The 22,347-nt window shown below is 38.9% G+C and overlaps 1 protein-coding gene across 1 annotated transcript in view; it reads right to left on the reverse strand.

Moving 5' to 3' along the window:
* LIPI (lipase I) overlaps nt 1-22,347 on the reverse strand; it is a 117,881-nt gene that overhangs the window by 43,023 nt on the left and 52,511 nt on the right. Inside the window, exon 10 of the mRNA XM_033234139.1 lies at nt 15,878-16,054. Within this exon, the coding sequence (XP_033090030.1) occupies nt 15,878-16,054 (177 nt within the window). The remainder of the gene's footprint in view (nt 1-15,877; nt 16,055-22,347) is intronic.

The raw sequence follows: 22,347 nt of genomic DNA on the forward strand, positions 1-22,347 counted from the left end.
TCCTTTCCATTTGAGATCTACGTTTTCTTTTCCTCAGTTGAAGGGGAATTTTTTTCATTACATCTGCAGTTAGTTCTTCTGTTGTGTCTCCTCTTCAGCAACATTAGGTATCCAAAATATTGCATTTCAGTTATTTCACCCTAAGACCCTATTTTCTCTATTTTTGTATCTCCTTATTCCATAAGTTATCAATAAATATATTTTCTACATTATTGGTCAAATCTATTATTTACTATTTTGATGTTGATACCAAATAACTTTAGTTTTTTTTTTTTTTTAACTCAGTCAACCTTCTTTTTTATATTATTATTATACTTTAAGTTCTACAATACATGTGCATATCATGCAGGTTTGTTACATATGTATACTTGTGCCATGTTAGTGTGCTGCACCCATCAACTCCTCAGCACCCATCAATTCATCATTTATATCAGGTATAACTCCCAATGCAATCCCTACTCCTCCCCCCTCCCCATGATAGGCCCCGATGTGTGATGTTCCCCTTCCCGCGTCCAAGTGATGTCATTCTTCAGTTCCCACCTATGAGTGAGAACATGCGGTGTTTGGTTTTCTCTTCTTGTGATAGTTTGCTAAGAATGATGGTTTCCAGCTGCATCCATGTCCCTACAAAGGACGCAAACTCATCCTTTTTTATGGCTGCATAATATTCCATGGTGTATATGTGCCACATTTTCTTAATCCAGTCTGTCACAGATGGACATTTGGGTTGATTCCAAGTCTTTGCTATTGTGAATAGTGCCACAATAAACATACGTGTGCATGTGTTTTAATAGTAGCATGATTTATAATCCTTTGGGTATATACCCAGTAGTGGGATGGCTGGGTCATATGGTACATCTAGTTCTAGATCCTTGAGGAATCGCTATACTGTTTTCCATAATGGTTGAACTAGTTTACAATGCCACCAACAGTGTAAAAGTGTTCCTATTTCTCCACATCCTCTCCAACACCTGTTGTTTCCTGACTTTTTAATGATTGCCATTCTAACTGGTGTGAGATGGTATCTCATTGTGGTTTTGATTTGCATTTCTCTGATGGCGAGTGATGATGAGCATTTTTTCATGTGTCTGTTGGCTGTATGATGTCTTCTTTTGAGAAATGTGTGTTCATATCCTTTGCCCACTTTTTGATGGGGTTGTTTGTTTTTTTCTTGTATATTTGTTTGAGTTCTTTGTAGATTCTGGATATTAGCCCTTTGTCAGATGAGTAGATTGCAAAAATGTTCTCCCATTCTGTAGGTTGCCTGTTGACTCTGATGGTAGTTTCTTTTGCTGTGCAAAAGCTCTTTAGTTTAATGAGATCCCATTTGTCAATTTTGGCCTTTGCTGCCGTTGCTTTTGGTGTTTTAGACATGAAGTCCTTGCCCATGCCTATGTCCTGAATGGTACTACCTAGATTTTCTTCTAGGGTTTTTATGGTGTTAGATCTAACATTTAAGTCTCTAATCCATCTTGAATTAATTTTTGTATAAGGAGTAAGGAAAAGATCCAGTTTCAGCTTTCTACTTACGGCTAGCCAATTTTCCCAGCACCATTTATTAAATAGGGAATCATTTCCCCATTTCTTGTTTCTCTCAGGTTTGTCAAAGATCAGATGGCTGTAGATGTGTGGTATTATTTCTGAGGACTCTGTTCTGTTCCATTGGTCTATATCTCTGTTTTGGTACCAGTACCATGCTGTTTTGGTTACTGTAGCCTTGTAGTATAGTTTGAAGTCAGGTAGCATGATACCTCCAGCTTTGTTTTTATGACTTAGGATTGTCTTGGCAATACGGGGTCTTTTTTGGTTCCATATGAACTTTAAAGCCATTTTTTCCAATTCTGTGAAGAAACTCATTGGTACCTTGATGGGGATGGCATTGAATCTATAAATAATCTTGGGCAGTATGGCCATTTTCACGATATTGATTCTTCCTATCCATGAGCATGGTATGTTCCTCCATTTGTTTGTGTCCTCTTTGAGTTCACTGAGCAGTGGTTTGTAGTTCTCCTTGAAGAGGTCCTTTACATCCCTTGTAAGCTGGATTCCTAGGTATTTTATTCTCTTTGAAGCAATTGTGAATGGAAGTTCATTCCTGATTTGGCTCTCTGTTTGTCTGTTACTGGTGTATAAGAATGCTTGTGATTTTTGCACATTAATTTTGTATCCTGAGACTTTGCTGAAGTTGCTTATCAGCTTAAGGAGATTTTGGGCTGAGACAATGGGGTTTTCTAAATATACAATCATGTCATCTGCAAACAGGGACAATTTGACTTCTTCTTTTCCTAACTGGATACCCTTGATTTCTTTCTCTTGCCTGATTGCCCTAGCCAGAACTTCCAACACTATGTTGAATAGGAGTGGTGAGAGAGGGCATCCCTGTCTTGTGCCAGTTTTCAAAGGGAATTTTTCCAGTTTTTGCCCATTCAGTATGATATTGCCTGTGGGTTTGTCATAAGTAGCTCTTATTATTTTGAGGTACGTTCCATCAATACCGAATTTGTTGAGCGTTTGTAGCATGAAGGGCTGTTGAATGTTGTCAAAAGCCTTTTCTGCATCTATTGAGATAAGCTTGTGGTTCTTGTCTTTGGTTCTGTTTATATGCTGGATTACATTTATTGATTTGTGAATGTTGAACCAGCCTTGCATCCCAGGGATGAAGCCCACTTGATCATGGTGGATAAGCTTTTTGATGTGCTGCTGGATTTGGTTTGCCAGTATTTTATTGAGTAATTTGGCATCGATGTTCATCAGGGATATTGGTCTAAAATTCTCTTTTTTTGTTGTGCTTCTGCCAGGCTTTGGTATCAGGATGATGTTGGCCTCATAAAATGAGTTAGGGAGGATTCCCTCTTTTTCAATTGATTGGAATAGTTTCAGAAGGAATGGAACCAGCTCCTCCTTGTACCTCTGGTAGAATTCAGCTGTGAATCCATCTGGTCCTGGGCTTTTTTTGGTTGGTAGGCTATTAATTGTTGCCTCAATTTCAGAGCCTGCTATTGGTCTATTCAGGGATTCAACTTCTTCCTGGTTTAGTCTTGGAAGAGTGTAAGTGTCCAGGAAATTATCCATTTCTTCTAGATTTTCTAGTTGATTTGCGTGAGGTGTTTATAGTATTCTCTGATGGTAGTTTGTATTTCTGTGTGGTCCGTGGTGATATCCCCTTTATCATTTTTTATTGTGTCTATTTGATTCTTCTCTCTTTTCTTCTTTATTAGTCTTGCTAGTGGTCTGTCAATTTTGTTGATTTTTTCAAAAAACCAACTCCTGGATTCATTGATTTTTGGGGGGGGTTGTGTCTTTTGTGTCCCTATCTCCTTCAGTTCTGCTCTGATCTTAGTTATTTCTTGCCTTCTGCTAGCTTTTGAATGTGTTTGCTCTTGTTTCTCCAGTTCTTTTAATTGTGATGTTATACTGTCAATTTTAGATCTTTCCAGCTTTCTCTTGTGGGCATTTAGTGCTATAAATTTCCCTCTACACACTGCTCTAAATGTGTCCAGAGATTCTGGTATGTTGTATCTCTGTTCTCATTGGTTTCAAAGAACATCTTTATTTCTGCCTTTATTTCGTTATGTACCCAGTAGTCATTCAGGAGCAGGTTGTTCAGTTTCCATGTAGGTGAGCGGTTTTGATTGCGTTTCTTAGTCCTGAGTTCTAGTTTGATTGCACTGTGGACTGATAGACAGTTTGTTATAATTTCTGTTCTTGAAGATGGCCGAATAGGAACAGCTCCACTCTCCAACTCCCAGCGCGAGCAACACAGAAGACTGGCGATTTCTGCATTTTCAACTGAGGTACTGGGGTCATCTCTCTAGGGAGTGCTGGACAATCGGTGCTGGTCACCTGCTGCAGCCTGACCAGCGTGAGCTGAAGCAGGGCGAGACATCGCCTCACCTGGAAGTGCAAGGGGGAAGGAAATCCGTTTTCCTAGCCAGGGGAACTGAGACACACAACACCTGGAAAATCGGGTAACTCCCACCCCAATACTGCGCTTTAAGGAAACAGGCACACCAGGAGAATATATCCCACACCTGGCCAGGAGGGTCCCACACCCACGGAGCCTCCCTCACTGCTAAAACAGCAGTCTGCAGCAATCAATCCGCAAGGCAGCAGCGAGGCTGGGGGAGGGGCGCCCGCCATTGCTGATGCTTAAGTAGGTAAACAGAGCCGCTGGGAAGCTCGAACTGGGTGGAGCTCACAGCAGCTCAAGGAAGCCTGCCTGTCTCTGTAGACTCTACCTCTACAGACAGCGCACAGCTGCAGTCCAATAGGGGAAGCAGCGGGGGCTGGTGCAGATGCGAACGACTCTGTCTGACAGCTTTGGGGAGAGCCGTGGATCTCCTAACATGGAGGTTGAGATCTGAGAATGGACAGACTGCCTGCTCAGGTGGGTCCCTGACCCTGAGTAGCCTAGCTGGGAGACATCCCCCACTAGGGGCAGTCTGATACCCCACACCTCACAGGGTGGAGTCACCCCTGAGAGGAAACTTCCAAAGGAAGAATCAGACAGGTACACTCGCTGTTCAGCAATATTCTATCTTCGGCAACCTCTGCTGCTGATACCCAGGCAAACAGGGTCTGGAGTGGACCTCAAGCAATCTCCAACAGACCTACAGCTGAGGGTCCTGACTATTAGAAGGAAAACTATCAAACAGGAAGAACACCTATACCAAAACCCCATCAGTACGTCACCATCATCAAAGACCAGAGACAGATAAAACCACAAAGATGGGGAAGAAGCAGGGCAGAAAAGCTGGTAATTCAAAAAATAAGAGTGCATCTCCCCCTGCAAAGGAGTGCAGCTCATCTCCAGCAATGGATCAAAGCTGGTCAGAGAATGATTTTGAAGAGATGAGAGAAGGCTTCAGTCCATCAAACTTCTCAGAGCTAAAGGAGGAATTACGTACCCAGCGCAAAGAAACTAAAAATCTTGAAAAAAGAGTGGAAGAATTGATAGCTAGAATAATTAATGCAGAGAAGGTCATAAATGAAATGACAGAGATGAAAACCATGACACGAGAAATACGTGACAAAAGCACAAGCTTCAGTAACCGACTCGATCAACTGGAAGAAAGAGTATCAGCGATTGAGGATCAAATGAATGAAGTGAAGCGAGAAGAGAAACCAAAAGAACAAAGAAGAAAAAGAAATGAACAAAGCCTGCAAGAAGTATGGGATTATGTAAAAAGACCAAATCTACGTCTGATTGGGGTGCCTGAAAGTGAGGGGGATAATGGAACCAAGTTGGAAAACACTCTTCAGGATATCATTCAGGAGAACTTCCCCAACCTAGTAGGGCAGGCCAACATTCAAATTCAGGAAATACAGAGAACACCACAAAGATACTCCTCCAGAAGAGCAACTCCAAGACACATAATTGCCAGATTCACCAAAGTTGAAATGAAGGAAACAATCTAAAGGGCAGCCAGAGAGAAAGGTCGGGTTACCCACAAAGGGAAGCCCATCAGACTAACAGCAGATCTCTCGGCAGAAACTCTACAAGCCAGAAGAGTGGTGGTGCCAATATTCAACGTTCTTAAAGAAAAGAATTTTCAACCCAGAATTTCATATCCAGCCAAACTAAGTTTCATCAGTGAAGGAGAAATAAAATCCTTTACAGATAAGCAAATGCTTAGAGATTTTGTCACCACCAGGCCTGCCTTACAAGAGACCCTGAAGGAAGCCCTAAACATGGAAAGGAACAACCGGTACCAGCCATTGCAAAAACATGCCAAAATGTAAAGACCATCGAGGCTAGGAAGAAACTGCACCAACTAACGAGCAAAATCACCAGTTAATATCATAATGGCAGGATCAAGTTCACACATAACAATATTAACCTTAAATGTAAATGGACTCAATGCTCCAATTAAAAGACACAGACTGGCAAACTGGATAAAGAGTCAAGACCCATCAGTCTGCTGTATTCAGGAGACCCATCTCACATGCAGAGACATACATAGGCTCAAAATAAAGGGATAGAGGAAGATCTACCAAGCAAATGGAGAACAAAAAAAAAAGCAGGGGTGGCAATCCTAGTCTCTGATAAAATAGACTTTAAACCATCAAAGATCAAAAGAGACAAAGAAGGCCATTACATAATGGTAAAGGGATCAATTCAACAGGAAGAGCTAACTCTCCTAAATATATATGCACCCAATACAGGAGCACCCAGATTCATCAAGCAAGTCCTTAGAGACTTACAAGAGACTTAGACTCCCATACAATAATAATGGGAGACTTCAACACTCCACTGTCAACATTAGACAGATCAACGAGACAGAAAGTTAACAAGGATATCCAGGAATTGAACTCATCTCTGCACCAAGCGGACCTAATAGACATCTATAGAACTCTCCACCCCAAATCAACAGAATATACATTCTTCTCAGCACCACATCACACTTATTCCAAAATTGACCACATAATTGGAAGTAAAGCACTCCTTAGCAAATGCAAAAGAACAGAAATTATTATTATTATTTTTTTATTTATTTTTTCTTTATTATACTTTAAGTTCTAGGGTACATGTGCATAACGTTTATATCATGTATAACTCCCCAATGCAATCCCTCCGTCCTCCCCCCTCCCCATGATAAGTCCCAGTGTGTCATGTTCCCCTTCCGGAGTCCAAGTGATCTCATTGTTCAGTTCCCACCTATGAGTGAGAACATGTGGTGTTTGGTTTTCTCTTCTTGTGATAGTTTGCTAAGAATGATGGTTTCCAGCTGCATCCATGTCCCTACAAAGGACGCAAACTCATCCTTTTTGATGGCTGCATAGTATTCCATGGTGTATATGTGCCACATTTTCTTAATCCAGTCTGTCACAGATGGACATTTGGGTTGATTCCAAGTCTTTGCTATTGTGAATAGTGCCGCAATAAACATACGTGTGCATGTGTCTTTGTAGTAGAGTAATTTATAATCCTTTGGGTATATACCCAGTAGTGGGATGGCTGGGTCATATGGTAAATCTAGTTCTAGACCCTTGAGGAATTGCCATACTGATTTTCATAATGGTTGAACTCGTTTACAATCCCACCAACAGTGTAAAAGTGTTCCTATTTCTCCACATCCTCTCCAACACCTGTTGTTTCCTGACTTCTTAATGATTGCCATTCTAACTGGTGTGAGATGGTATCTCATTGTGGGTTTGATTTGCATTTCTCTGATGGCGAGTGATAATGAGCATTTTTTCATGTGTCTGTTGGCTGTATGAATGTCTTCTTTTGAGAAATGTCTGTTCATATCCTTTCCCCACTTTTTGATGGGGTTGTTTGTTTTTTTCTTGTATATTTGTTTGAGTTCTTTGTAGATTCTGGATATTAGCCCTTTGTCAGATGCGTAGGTTGCAAAAATATTCTCCCATTCTGTAGCTTGCCTGTTGACTCTGATGGTAGTTTCTTTTGCTGTGCAAAAGCTCTTTAGTTTAATGAGATCCCATTTGTCAATTGTGGCTTTTGCTGCCGTTGCTTTTGGTGTTTTAGACATGAATTCCTTGCCCATGCCTATGTCCTGAATGGTACTACCTAGATTTTCTTCTAGGGTTTTTATGGTATTAGGTCTAACATTTAAGTCTCTAATCCATCTTGAATTAATCTTCGTATAAGGGGTAAGGAAAGGATCCAGTTTCAGCTTTCTACTTATGGCTAGCCAATTTTCCCAGCACCATTTATTAAATAGGGAATCCTTTCCCCATTTCTTGTTTTTGTCAGGTTTGTCAAAGATCAGATGGCTGTAGATGTGTGGTATTATTTCTGAGGACTCTGTTCTGTTCCATTGGTCTATATCTCTGTTGTGGTACCAGTACCATGCTGTTTTGGTTACTGTAGCCTTGTAGTATAGTTTGAAGTCAGGTAGCGTGACGCCTCCAGCTTTGTCCTTTTGACTAGGATTGTCTTGGCAATGCGGGCTCTTTTTTGGTTCCATAGGAACTTTAAAGCCATTTTTTCCAATTCTGTGAAGAAACTCATTGGTAGCTTGATGGGGATGGCATTGAATCTATAGATAACCTTGGGCAGTATGGCCATTTTCACGATATTGATTCTTCCTATCCATGAGCATGGTATGTTCTTCCATTTGTTTGTGTCCTCTTTGAGTTCACTGAGCAGTGGTTTGTAGTTCTCCTTGAAGAGGTCCTTTACATCCCTTGTAAGCTGGATTCCTAGGTATTTTATTCCCTTTGAAGCAATTGTGAATGGAATTTCATTCCTGATTTGGCTCTCTGCTTGTCTGTTACTGGTGTATAAGAATGCTTGTGATTTTTGCACATTAATTTTGTATCCTGAGACTTTGCTGAAGTTGCTTATCAGCTTAAGGAGATTTTGGGCTGAGACAATGGGGTTTTCTAAATATACAATCATGTCATCTGCAAACAGGGACAATTTGACTTCTTCTTTTCCTAACTGGATACCCTTGATTTCTTTCTCTTGCCTGATTGCCCTAGCCAGAACTTCCAACACTATGTTGAATAGGAGTGGTGAGAGAGGGCATCCCTGTCTTGTGCCAGTTTTCAAAGGGAATTTTTCCAGTTTTTGCCCATTCAGTATGATATTAGCTGTGGGTTTGTCATAAAGAGCTCTTATTATTTTGAGGTACGTTCCATCAATACCGAATTTATTGAGCGTTTTTAGCATGAAGGGCTGTTGAATGTTGTCAAAAGCCTTTTCTGCATCTATTGAGATAATCATGTGGTTCTGTCTTTGGTTCTGTTTATATGCTGGATTACATTTATTGATTTGTGAATGTTGAACCAGCCTTGCATCCCAGGGATGAAGCCCACTTGATCATGGTGGATAAGCTTTTTGATGTGCTGCTGAATCCGGTTTGCCAGTATTTTATTGAGAATTTTTGCATCGATGTTCATCAGGGATATTGGTCTAAAATTCTCTTTTTTTGTTGTGTCTCTGCCAGGCTTTGGTATCAGGATGATGTTGGCCTCATAAAATGAGTTAGGGAGGATTCCCTCTTTTCCTATTGATTGGAATAGTTTCAGAAGGAATGGTACCAGCTCCTCCTTGTACCTCTGGTAGAATTCAGCTGTGAATCCATCTGGTCCTGGACTTTTTTTGGTTGGTAGGCTATTAATTGTTGCCTCAATATCAGAGCCTACTATTGGTCTATTCAGGGATTCAACTTCTTCCTGGTTTAGTCTTGGGAGAGTGTAAGTGTCCAGGAAATTATCCATTTCTTCTAGATTTTCTAGTTGACTTGCGTAGAGGCATTTATAGTATTCTCTGATGGTTGTTTGTATTTCTGTGGGGTCGGTGGTGATACCGCCTTTATCATTTTTTTATTGAGCCTATTTGATTCCTCTCTCTTTTCTTCTTTATTAGTCTTGCTAGCAGTCTGTCAATTTTGTTGATCTTTTCGAAAAACCAACTCCTGGATTCATTGATTTTTTGGAGGGTTTTTGTGTCTCTATCTCCTTCAGTTCTGCTCTGATCTTAGTTATTTCTTGCCTTCTGCTAGCTTTTGAATGTGTTGCTCTTGCCTCTCTAGTTCTTTTAATTGTGATGTTAGAGTGTCAATTTTAGATCTTTCCTGCTTTCTCTTGTGGGCATTTAGTGCTATAAATTTCCCTCTACACATTGCTTTAAATGTGTCCTAGAGATTCTGGTATGTTGTATCTTTGTTCTCATTGGTTTCAAAGAACATATTTATTTCTGCTTTCATTTCGTTATGTACCCCGTAGTCATTCAGGAGCAGGTTGTTCAGTTTCCATGTAGTTGAGTGGTTTTGATTGAGTTTCTTAGTCCTGAGTTCTAGTTTGATTGCACTGTGGTCTGAGAGACAGTTTGTTATAATTTCTCTTCTTTGACATTTGCTGAGGAGTGCTTTACTTCCAATTATGTGGTCAATTTTGGAATAAGTGTGATGTGGTGCTGAGAAGAATGTATATTCTGTTGATTTGGGGTGGAGAGTTCTATAGATGTCTATTAGGTCCGCTTGGTGCAGAGATGAGTTCAATTCCTGGATATCCTTGTTAACTTTCTGTCTCGTTGATCTGTCTAATGTTGACAGTGGAGTGTTGAAGTCTCCCATTATTATTGTATGGGAGTCTAAGTCTCTTTGTAAGTCTCTAAGGACTTGCTTGATGAATCTGGGTGCTCCTGTATTGGGTGCATATATATTTAGGAGAGTTAGCTCTTCCTGTTGAATTGATCCCTTTACCATTATGTAATGGCCTTCTTTGTCTCTTTTGATCTTTGATGGTTTAAAGTCTATTTTATCAGAGACTAGGATTGCCACCCCTGCTTTTTTTTTTGTTCTCCATTTGCTTGGTAGATCTTCCTCTATCCCTTTATTTTGAGCCTATGTATGTCTCTGCATGTGAGATGGGTCTCCTGAATACAGCAGACTGATGGGTCTTGACTCTTTATCCAGTTTGCCAGTCTGTGTCTTTTAATTGGAGCATTGAGTCCATTTACATTTAAGGTTAATATTGTTATGTGTGAACTTGATCCTGCCATTATGATATTAACTGGTGATTTTGCTCGTTAGTTGATGCAGTTTCTTCCTAGCCTCGATGGTCTTTACATTTTGGCATGTTTTTGCAATGGCTGGTACCGGTTGTTCCTTTCCATGTTTAGGGCTTCCTTCAGGGTCTCTTGTAAGGCAGGCCTGGTGGTGACAAAATCTCTAAGCATTTGCTTATCTGTAAAGGATTTTATTTCTCCTTCACTGATGAAACTTAGTTTGGCTGGATATGAAATTCTGGGTTGAAAATTCTTTTCTTAAAGAATATTGAATATTGGCACCCACTCTCTTCTGGCTTGTAGAGTTTCTGCTGAGAGGTTTGCTGTTAGTCTGATGGGCTTCCCTTTGTGGGTAACCTGACCTTTCTCTCTGGCTGCCCTTAAGATTGTTTCCTTCATTTCAACTTTGGTGAATCTGGCCATTATGTGTCTTGGAGTTGCTCTTCTGGAGGAGTATCTTTGTGGTGTTCTCTGTATTTCCTGAATTTGAATGTTGGCCTGCCCTACTAGGTTGGGGAAGTTCTCCTGAATGATATCCTGAAGAGTGTTTTCCAACTTGGTTCCATTATCCCCCTCACTTTCAGGCACCCCAATCAGACGTAGATTTGGTCTTTTTACATAATCCCATACTTCTTGCAGGCTTTGTTCATTTCTTTTTCTTCTTTGTTCTTTTGGTTTCTCTTCTCGCTTCACTTCATTCATTTGATCCTCAATCGCTGATACTCTTTCTTCCAGTTGATCGAGTCGGTTACTGAAGCTTGTGCTTTTGTCACGTATTTCTTGTCATGGTTTTCATCTCTGTCATTTCATTTATGACCTTCTCTGCATTAATTATTCTAGCTATCAATTCTTCCACTCTTTTTTCAAGATTTTTAGTTTCTTTGCGCTGGGTACGTAATTCCTCCTTTAGCTCTGAGAAGTTTGATGGACTGAAGCCTTCTCTCATCTCTTCAAAATCATTCTCTGACCAGCTTTGATCCATTGCTGGAGATGAGCTGCACTCCTTTGCAGGGGGAGATGCACTCTTATTTTTTGAATTACCAGCTTTTCTGCCCTGCTTCTTCCCCATCTTTGTGGTTTTATCTGTCTCTGGTCTTTGATGATGGTGACGTACTGATGGGGTTTTGGTATAGGTGTTCTTCCTGTTTGATAGTTTTCCTTCTAATAGTCAGGACCCTCAGCTGTAGGTCTGTTGGAGATTGCTTGAGGTCCACTCCAGACCCTGTTTGCCTGGGTATCAGCAGCAGAGGTTGCCGAAGATAGAATATTGCTGAACAGCGAGTGTACCTGTCTGATTCTTCCTTTGAAAGCTTCCTCTCGGGTGTACTCCACCCTGTGAGGTGTGGGGTGTCAGACTGCCCCTAGTGGGGGATGTCTCCCAGTTAGGCTCCTCAGCGGTAAGAGACCCACTTGAGCAGGCAGTCTGTCCGTTCTCAGATCTCAACCTCCGTGTGGAGGAGATCCGCTGCTCTCTTCAAAGCTGTCAGACAGAGTCGTTCGCATCTGTGCAGGCCTCTGCTACTTCCCCTTTTGTTGTTTAGCTGTGCCCTGTCCCCAGAGGTGGAGTCTACAGAGACAGGCAGGTTTCCTTGAGCTGCTGTGAGCTCCACCCAGTTCGAGCTTCCCAGTGGCTTTATTTACCTACTTAAGCCTCAGCAATGGCGGGCACCCCTCCCCCAGCCTCGCTGCTGCCTTGCGGTTAGATTGCAGACTGCTGTGCTAGCAATGAGGGATGCTCCGTGGCCGTGCGACCCTCCCGGACAGTTGTGGGTATAATCTCCTGGTGTGCCCGTTTGCTTACAGCGCAGTATTGGGGTGGGAGTTACCCAATTTTCCAGGTGTTGTGTGTCTCAGTTCCCCTGGTTAGGAAAAGGAATTCCCTTCCCCCTTGTGCTTCCCAGGTGAGGCAATGCCTCGCCCTGCTTCAGCTCTCGCTGGTTGGGCTGCAGCAGCTGACCAGCACCGATTGTCCGGCACTCCCCAGTGAGATGACCCCAGTACCTCAGTTGAAAATGCAGAAATCACCGGTCTTCTGTGTCAGTCGCGCTGGGATTTGGAGACTGGAGCTGTTCCTATTCAGCCATCTTGCTCTGCCCCCCCGCCCAGTCAACCTTCTTTTAACTGCAATCAGTTGTCCCATCATCTCACTCTTCATCAGTTCTTATATGGATTTTTGTTTTCTTAAATACCATTGAGAACACTGAGCAATGCTTTATGGAACTTTTCTGTTTCTTGTTATAAATCTTTTAAAAAGTCAGCCTTATTTCTAAATCTTGATTGTTATGCTTTTTCTTCTTGCATTGCTATGCTGCATTAGGCTTCATTTTGTTGTTGTTTTGTTGTCTTTTTCCTGTTCACTTCTGCTTAAATGATGAAAGTGGCAGCTGACCTGGCATTTGCCCATGTACACAGAGGGTGGATTATCCTTTGTTCTTTTTACTGTCCACATGAATGGAACTAAATTTCTCTTTCTCATCTTGAGCTTACATGTTGTTTTATGTGCAAATATTTTAGCTAAATTTCTGATGTCTGGCCAAGATTTACAATGTGTGCTGCCTCTGGACTGAGAAGGAAATTCTCTTGTATTTATGATACCATAGGAAGAAAACTTTATCCCTGGATAATATAAATTCTTTACATTTAAATCCCAGGAAGAAAGCATGCACTATAACTTCTAGACATCTCTATTTATACTCCAACTTTACATTTAGAAGGTTTTAATAAGGCAACTAGGGGACAACAACCCCTGTTACAATGATGCAAAACTCCTGGCCCCTTTACAGCCTAGCCTTAGTGGACTACAAATATAATTTCCATTCTTATGTGTAGTGGAGGCTTTGTATCTTCAAAATAATAGTCAGGGCTTGGGGAGCTAGGGAAGGGATAGCATTAGGAGAAATACCTAATGTAGATGACAGGTTGATGGGTGCAGCAAACCACCATCGTACATGTATACTTATGTAATAAACCTGCACGTTCTGCATGTGTATCCCAGAACTTAAATTATAATTAAAAAATAGAATAAATTGAAGCAACATTGAATAGATAAATGAATACATAAACTAACCTAAAGAAAATAAGCAAAAATGTCAGCCTACTTGGTCAATGGTTTAATTATAGATTATGATAATTGTGTATTATATAACTATAGTCACAGATTATAGATAATAGATTTTATATATATATAAAATATATATAGTGATATATATATATATATATATATATAATATATATATATATAGTGTTTTGTTTTTGTTTTTTTTTTTTGAGACCGTGTCCTGCTCTGTTGCTCAGTCTACAGTGCAGTGGCACAATTATGGCTCACTGCAGCCTCGACCTCCAGGCTCAAGTGATTTTCCCACCTCAGCTTCCTTAGCAGCTGGGACTACAGAAACACACAGCATCATGCATAGCTAATTTTTAAAATCTTTTGTAGAGATGGGATTTCGCCTTGTTGCCCAGGTTGGTCTCAAACTCCTGGCTTCAAGTGATCCTCCCAACTTGGCCTCTGAAAATGCTGGGATTACAGGTATGAGCCACCATGCTTGGCCAATTTACATACTTATAATTTAGATTTTATATTTATACTATAATTAGTATATTAACTTAAACTTATATTTGATATATATTTTAATACCTATCAACTCAATTATTTGCATTATCTGTACTAAGAAGTACCTTCTTAACATCAAGTTCCCTAAGATGTGAATTTTAATCAGCATGCTACTTGAATTTTTATCAGAATCATAGAGTAAAAATTGCTCTGTAAGAGTGTTTTATAGAAACTCTAGAAAAATCCAGCAAAAGATGCCTACTCCATAACTGTATATGCTGTTGTAATGACCAGATAATGGAGTCCCCAAATACAGTAGCCCTTTGCCATTAAAAGTATGAGATGTTTTGGAAAAGACGGAGTGATGAGAAGCAATAATAATAATGATAATAATAGATACTGAGATTAGTTGAAGATTGAAAATCTTACAGCTCTGGTCCTTCAAGGCATGATCCCTCCCCAGTATGTACTTTCATAGGGAATGATGTTGCTAATGTTCCTGCCGAAAATGTTCAGATATTTTGGTGTTTTTGTAAGTATTTCAATCAAAGGCACAGAACAATACAATTACTCTTAGATTTTTGCATTTTAACAACATCTGATTTACTGACTTTTCAGTAACTAAATAATATCACACCAAAAGTTATAAAATGACTTCCCAACTCTCTTCTATTGATACAGGCCTCATCTAAATGTATATTATTATCATTTATTATTTTTATTTTTACTCTCCACAGGTTCTTGTGTACTATGTTCAACATTGACAAGAAGATAACTGGGAAATAAATATATATAAATACAGGGATATAAAGAGAAATAAAGAGGAAGCACCCCACAGTCAACTAAAAAAGAGAGATTTCCAACAATCTACACACCCATTTCTATAGGCTCTCAGCTGATGCTTACTGTTTGGACAACTCATACATGCAGATTGACAGATGACCAACTTATAAAAGAGATTTTTAATAGTTCTTAATGATTTCACAGGGTGTTGCCAATGGAAATAAGGATTCTTCTACAGCAAACATGTACATCTATACCATGTGGAACAAGGACAGTGGGAAAACCTCTGTGAGGACGTAGAACTGAGAAGAGCATATTAAATGTGATAAGAAAAACACTTCTAGAGCATATCGCCTTCAAGAAAATGGTGACCGTCAGGATTGTGTTACATTTTAATAGGAATGGAGATATTTGTGACATACTGACAAATCAAGACATGACTATAAAACGGCAACGTAAAGTGTCAGCTTCTCCTCGCGCTGTTATAGTAAACATCTGAGAACCTCACTCCTGTCAGTGTATTCTTGGGGTTGAATCTCAAGTGATCCATAGGATCTTACATACAGCAGATGAAAGTGGGCTTTTCTGTCTTCCTAAGTAAACAGCAATGAAGTTGAGAGAAAGAAGATATTGCTGGAAGTCACGATAAAGTCTATCTTCTGTCACCATATGTTTTCTTAGAGAGTTTTAGACAATGACCCTCATCTAAAAAATTGTGGAAAAGGACTCTCACCACTCTGTTAATATGTATGTATATGAAAGAAATTACTGGTAAACTTCTAAGGCAGGCATAGGTGTTACTTGTTTTTTATCTTTATTGTGTCTATGAAATGATTGTGTGTGTTTTTTCTTTAATTAGACAATGAGATTCCCAAACAAATGTTATTAAAGCCAAAAAAAACCTTTAAACCTTTTTGAGATTCTAATATTTATGTAAAATATAGTCTGAAATACACAATAAACAGATATTTGAATACATGAATTCTTAAACCATTACTTAACAAACCAATATTTTCAAGTTTAAAAGATAACATGTTGAAATCAAAATTTAATTTTCTTACCTTTCTGGATATGTAAGTGATTTTAATATGAGACTCTGGATCTTGTATGTGCATGTGGAACACTGCAGATTTGAGCTCTGGAAATACATCAAACCAATGCTTGAAATATTTGCAAAGTCATTGTAAAATTGAGCAAGAATCTTGACTTCTTGAGGTTTACAAAGTGGTTTGTTCTTTCTAAAGAGAAAATTTGATACACTTAGCATATTAATAATTTGAAACATAATTCAATTCTAAAATCAATATAATCCTAATAAGGGAGGCCACAGAGAACAATACTATAGGGAGAAGGTCAAACAAAATATTATTGGGTATTTATTAAAATAATTAAAACAGTAATTTATAACAGAAGTAAATAATAAATGCAAAATAATAATAAATGCATTCCCTTATAGAACTATTTTGAAAATGCTTCTTTTGGGAAAAAGTGATATGTCTTTCTGAGTAGATGTCTAGATTGTACATTTGACTAGAATTAGAGAAGTCATCCTATATGTGTTTTATAGACCCCTTACAATTATCGTAGTTCCTTAAATAGACTAGATGCTTAAAGGATAACTTAAAAATATTTTATCAAATATTTTTGATCTAGAACAATAACTTACAAAGGCCTGAGATTCAAAACAGAAATATAGTGTTTAATAAGTACAATTTTCTGTGCATTTACAATTTAATTAAGCTTTACAAACTTAACCTCATTTAACTACCTGAAAGACTCTTTTATTAGGTACTATAAGTATTACCATTTTACAGATAAGAAAACTGAACATCAGAGCATATAAAAGTCTTTTCCAAAGCCACACAGCTAATAATGCTCCTCACTGCTCTGCTCAATTTCTCATCCCTACGTGCCAGAAATGTGGGTCCCTGGAGTCATTTATCTCAATATGGGCTTTCGTAACCCAAGAGGTACGCCAGCTACTCTATTGCACTTTTTCTCACTAGACAAAACTGATGGCAAAGGGGAGAAAAAGAAGGGGAAGGAGGAAGGAGAGGTGTAGGAGGAGGAGATGAAGGAAGAGGAAGAAAAGTAGAAGGTGGAGGTGGAGGAGAAGAAGGAGGAGAAAGGGAAGGGGCTAAAGAAGAGGAAAGAAGTGAAGGAAAAAAAGTTTTTTAAAAAATCAGTTTAAGGAAGTTTCTCTTTGGAGTCAACAACAACTTGGTTAATCAAAGGTGACAATCACACAGAGAGCAGCTGAAGAGCAACCAGTGGGGCACCCAGCACTCCCTGCCATCTCATATTTTTTCCTGCTCTCTTTTTGATTCCTTGCAGCAGCTAGACACCAAAAAAAGGACATGATCATTCTGCTCAAAGTCCATCTCTGCTACCTCCTGGCAGGGTTACCACTTTCTGTTTCACAGACTACAATGTCATTAGATATATCACTAATGTTTTTCCATGAACGTATCTAAATTTTTCAGAGATAATTCAAATTCAACATATCCAGACAGGAATGTGTTATCTTCCCATACAAACTCACACCCACACCAGTGGTTTCAATTACCAACATTTGCTCATGACTACAAAATCTCTACATTCAGCTAAGGCCTGTATGCTAAGTTTTAGTTACATGTATCCACTGTCATTCACCAAGTCCATTTGGATATCGTAATGATGCCTGAAGTTCACTAGGTCCAAATCTAAATGACTTATCTTCTCCAACACTTTCTCCAACAAAAAAACAAAAACAAAAAACAACAATAAAACCTAAAACTAAAACTTACATTGTCTCAGAGGATTAAATGGCACCCCCGCCTATTACCCAAGTCAAATAAATAGGATTCACCCTTGATAGCAGACTTCTTTCAACCTCCACATTCAATCTATCAGAAATTTCTGTTGACTTTACCTCTGAAATATCAAAACTGATTTGAATCCCTCATATTTCCATTTCAACGATAAACCTTCAAGCCCAGGATACCATTGTGTCATGTCTATATTCCTGCATCAGCATCTTGCTTTGTATCTCTCCAATCCACTGTGGTTAAATTTTTTTTCCAAAAGAAAAATCCAACTGTGGCCTCAACCTGACCGCCACAACTAAAATACTTCAGTGGTTTTCATGTGCCCAGTGAACAAAATATAAATTCTGGAACATAGTCTTTGAGTTCTAATTTCTATGTTCTATGTTCTAATTTCATATATCTATGATATAGCTAAGTGTTCTCTAGATTTCTCCTTTCTCTCTTGCTTTCCCAGTCTCTATTCTTTTTTTTTTTTTTTTTTTTTTTTTTTTTTTTGAGATGGAGTCGTGCTATGTCACCCAGGCTGGAGTGCAGTGGCGCAAACTCGGCTCACTGCAACTCCCAGGTTCAAGCGAATCTTCTGCCTCAGCCCCTGAGCATCTGGGACTACAGGTGTGTCCCACCACACCCAGCTAATTTTTGTATTTTTAGTAGAGACAGGGTTTCACCATATTGGCCAGGATGGCCTTGAACTCCTGACCTTGTGATCTACCCACCTTGGACTACCACAGTGCTGAGGTTACAAGCGTGAGCCACCACGCCCGGCCCCAACCTCTATTCTTAAACACACTAAACTGCCTTCAGCTCCTGAAGTGGGTCATGCTTCTCTATGCTTCAGATTTTCTGTATTTATTGGTCCTTCTGCCTGGAATGCAGGAGGGCAATGACTCCTGTTCACCATTTAGGACTCAACCAATATAAGCATCAATAGAGAAACTTTTAGTCACCCCACTAATTTACATCCCCTATTTTAATTTTCTATATACACTATGATTTATGTCAAGACATGTTTTCATGAACAGATTTTACTTATATAATTTTATAATTGTTTGACTATCCTTATATGTCTCATTATGCTACAGGCTTAATGAAGGTAAGACTATGACTGATTTCCTCACCACAGTATCCCCAGCAATTAACACAGTGCCTAGCTCAGTGTAGATGCTCATTAAAAATTGTTTGAATAGTAGAATGATGGGCGTCATTGTTTTATTTTTATTATTATTTTAAAAATCTATCTGCTACAGACATCTAATTTATATAACAGCAGATATCTACTTTGTCCAGAATTGTATCCCCTATTCCTAGCACAGATCCTGGTCTATAGAAGAACTCAATAATTTGTAATGAATGGATTAAATTGGATTCTCTCCATGTACCTTTTAGCTCAGTATAGAATAGCATTATACTTTTTAAATAGTCACAAAGCTCAAAACTCGAAGTCACTCTAGATTGGTTTCTTTCCTTAACGTTCACTTATTCAATTAACCATGCAAACACACAACACGTCTGTTCTACAGCCCCAAAACCTCTAGAATCTCCCTTAGCCTGTTTTTTTTATTCCCACTGACTTGGATCCAGGCTCACGTTATCTTTCATATGAATTATCAAAGTAACTACTTCTGTAGCCTCCTATCTCATGTCTTGTTCCCTCTAATCTCTGCATTACTCATATGTCTGAGCCATCTTTCTATCCTGAATATCCAATATTAATATTTCCCATTTAGCATCCTATATTGGCATATTAATATGCCTGGTCCAATGAATCATTAGTATCATAGAAAAAATAACATTCAGTATAAAAATCAGGATGCAGAACACATTTCAATCAGATCATAATTTTGCTAAATAAAAAAATAATGTGTCTACACATAGGGGCATGTACAAGAAGGAGGAAGGGGAGGAATGATTATAAACCAAATGCAAAGTGTAGGTATTCCTGGATGGTATAATTACAGGTGATTCCTATTTTATATAATATTATACATTTTCTACAGTGAGTAAATATTCCTGTTTCCATTTTACCAAGGAAAATAAAAGACCATTTAAAATTCTTTGACTCCTGTGGCATCTTAAAGACAATTTAAATCCCAAAACATAATTAAATGTATACTCATGTGCTGCATAATGATGTTTTTGTAAACAAAAGACTTAATATATGATAGTGGTCCCATAAGATTATGACACTGTATTTTCACTGTACCTTTTTCTATGCTTAGATATTTTTACATAGATAAATATGTACCATTGTGTTACAATTGCTTCCAGTATTCAATACTGTAGCATGCTGTACAGGTTTGTAACTTATTGCTTCTAGGTTATAAACCTACACTACACTCCATATAGCCTACATGTGCAGCAGGCTATACCATCTAAATTTGTGTAAATACACTCTATAATGTCCAAGCAATGACAAAATCGCCTAAACATGCATTTCTCAGCGGATATTCCCATTGTTAAATGATGAATGACTGTATTAGCAAATAATTATTAACAGAAAAACAGTAAACCCATTAGCCAAGATTAGGTGGACAGATTATAACACATGTGTATATGTTCCCATATTTTACATTCCTTCATGACAATGCACTAATCCAAGTATCTGAATAAAATTAATCACTATTTCATGCTGTTCCACATAGAATATAATGTTTGTAAATTAACTCAAGACCAACAGTTTCTTTGCCTTCTGAACAAATTTGAAACATCTCTTCCAGGCCTGTGTTCATGTGCAATTTTTGAATTTTGAATACTGTATTAGTCTGTTCTCATGTGGCTACGGAGAAATACCAAAGACTTGGTAATTTATGAAGAAAAGAGGTTTAACTGACTCAACAGTTCTGCATTGCTGGAGAGGCCTCAGGAAACTTACAAACATGGTGGAAGGGAAAGCAACATGACCTACTTCGTATGGTGGCAGGAGAGAGAAGAATGAGAATCGAGCAAATAGAGAAGCCCGATATAAAACCATCAGATCTCTTGAGAACCCACTCACTATCAAGAGAATAATATGGGAGAAACCACTTCTGTGATTCAACCAGGATTCTACCTGGTCCCGCCCTTGACACATGGGGATTATTACAATTCAAGGTGAGATTTGGGTAGGAACACAGAGCTATACCATATCATTCCACCATGGTCTTTCCAAATCTCATTTTCTCACATTTCAAAACACAATTATGCCCTTCTGACAGTCCCACAAAGTCTTAACTCATTCCAATATTAACCCAAAAGTCCAAGTCCAAAGTCTCATTTGAGACAAGGTTAGTCCCTTCCACCTATGAGCCTGTAAAATCAAAAGCAAGTTAGTTACTTCCTAGATACAATGGGGGTACAAGCATTGGGTAAATACACCCATTCCAAATGAAAGTATTTGGCCAAAACAAAGGGGCTACAGGTCCCATCCAAGTCTGAAATCCAATAGGACAGTCATTAAACCTTAAAGTTCCAAAATGATCCCCTTTAACTCATGTCTCACATCCAGGACACACTGATGCAAGAGGTGAGCTCCCGTGACCTTGGGCAGCTCCACCCCTTGGCTTTGCAGGGTACAGCCCCTCTTCCAGCTGCTTTCATGGCTAGCGTTGGGTGTCTGCAGGTTTTCCAGGTGCACAGTGCAAGCTGCCAGTGGATCTACCAATCTGGAGTCTGGAGGAATGCAGCCCTTTTTTCACAGCTCCACGAGGCGGTGCCCCAGTGGGAACTCTGTTTAGGGCTCCAATCCCACATTTCCCTTCCACACTACCCTAGCAGAGGTTCTCCATGAGGACTCTGCCCCTGCACCAGATTTCTGCTTGGAGCTCCAGGCATTTCCACACATCCTCTGAAATCTAGGTGAAGGTTCTCAAACCCTAATTCTTGTCTTCTGCAACCTACAGGACCAACAAGAATAGTATGAGGGAAACCACTCCCATGATTCAATGATCTCAACCTGGTCCAATCCTTGACACGTGGGGATTACTACAATTCAAGGTGAGATTTGCATGGGGACACACAGCCAAACCATATCAGGTACTCTCATATCTCTAGGTTTTAGTTACATCCTTTCTGTTCCCTGACTGTATTGCTTTGCTTTCAAATAGTTCCTTGATTCTTCTCTGTGCTCCAACAGTACAATAAGTGATATTCTTTTATAAAACATTTTACTAAATGCTGCAATTATGCATGAGTCTCCAGTATTCTGTGACTTTCTTGGAAACAAAATGCTGTCTGTGTCAATTTGGATTCCCATTATTTTGAGAAATACCTGAATAAGTTTGATGCTGAATAACTTGAATAAGTAATTGAATCAATTTAATAGCCAAAAATCATGTTTTTGATAAGAACAATTAATAGATCTTGTGTGAATGTATATGTATATACATACATAAATACAATTGTAAGCAATTTAAAGTAATGAACAATTATGGAATAATGTCAGTTATTATTTTAAAACATTCAGTGTTCAAAATTAGGTGAAAAGGGCCAAAAAGTTTCTCTCAATAAAAGATGGGTCTTGACAAAGTCAAGAATTTGGATTGGAAGTTTTGCTTAATTTATTTTATCTTCTTTGGGTGACTGAAGGTTAGTTTAAAAAGGGAAAGGAAAACAGATAATTGTTACTCTTTCACTACCAGTTCTATACAACTGTTAAATCATCTGCAATGTCTTTATTAACTTTAAGAAAATTACATTTACACACTCTAATATTAAACATATGTTTATTCAAAATTTTAAAAATTTTG

Source organism: Trachypithecus francoisi, unplaced genomic scaffold (assembly GCF_009764315.1).
Source record: "Trachypithecus francoisi isolate TF-2019V2 unplaced genomic scaffold, Tfra_2.0 Lachesis_group14, whole genome shotgun sequence".
In the NCBI taxonomy this organism is placed as follows: Eukaryota; Metazoa; Chordata; class Mammalia; order Primates; family Cercopithecidae; genus Trachypithecus; species Trachypithecus francoisi.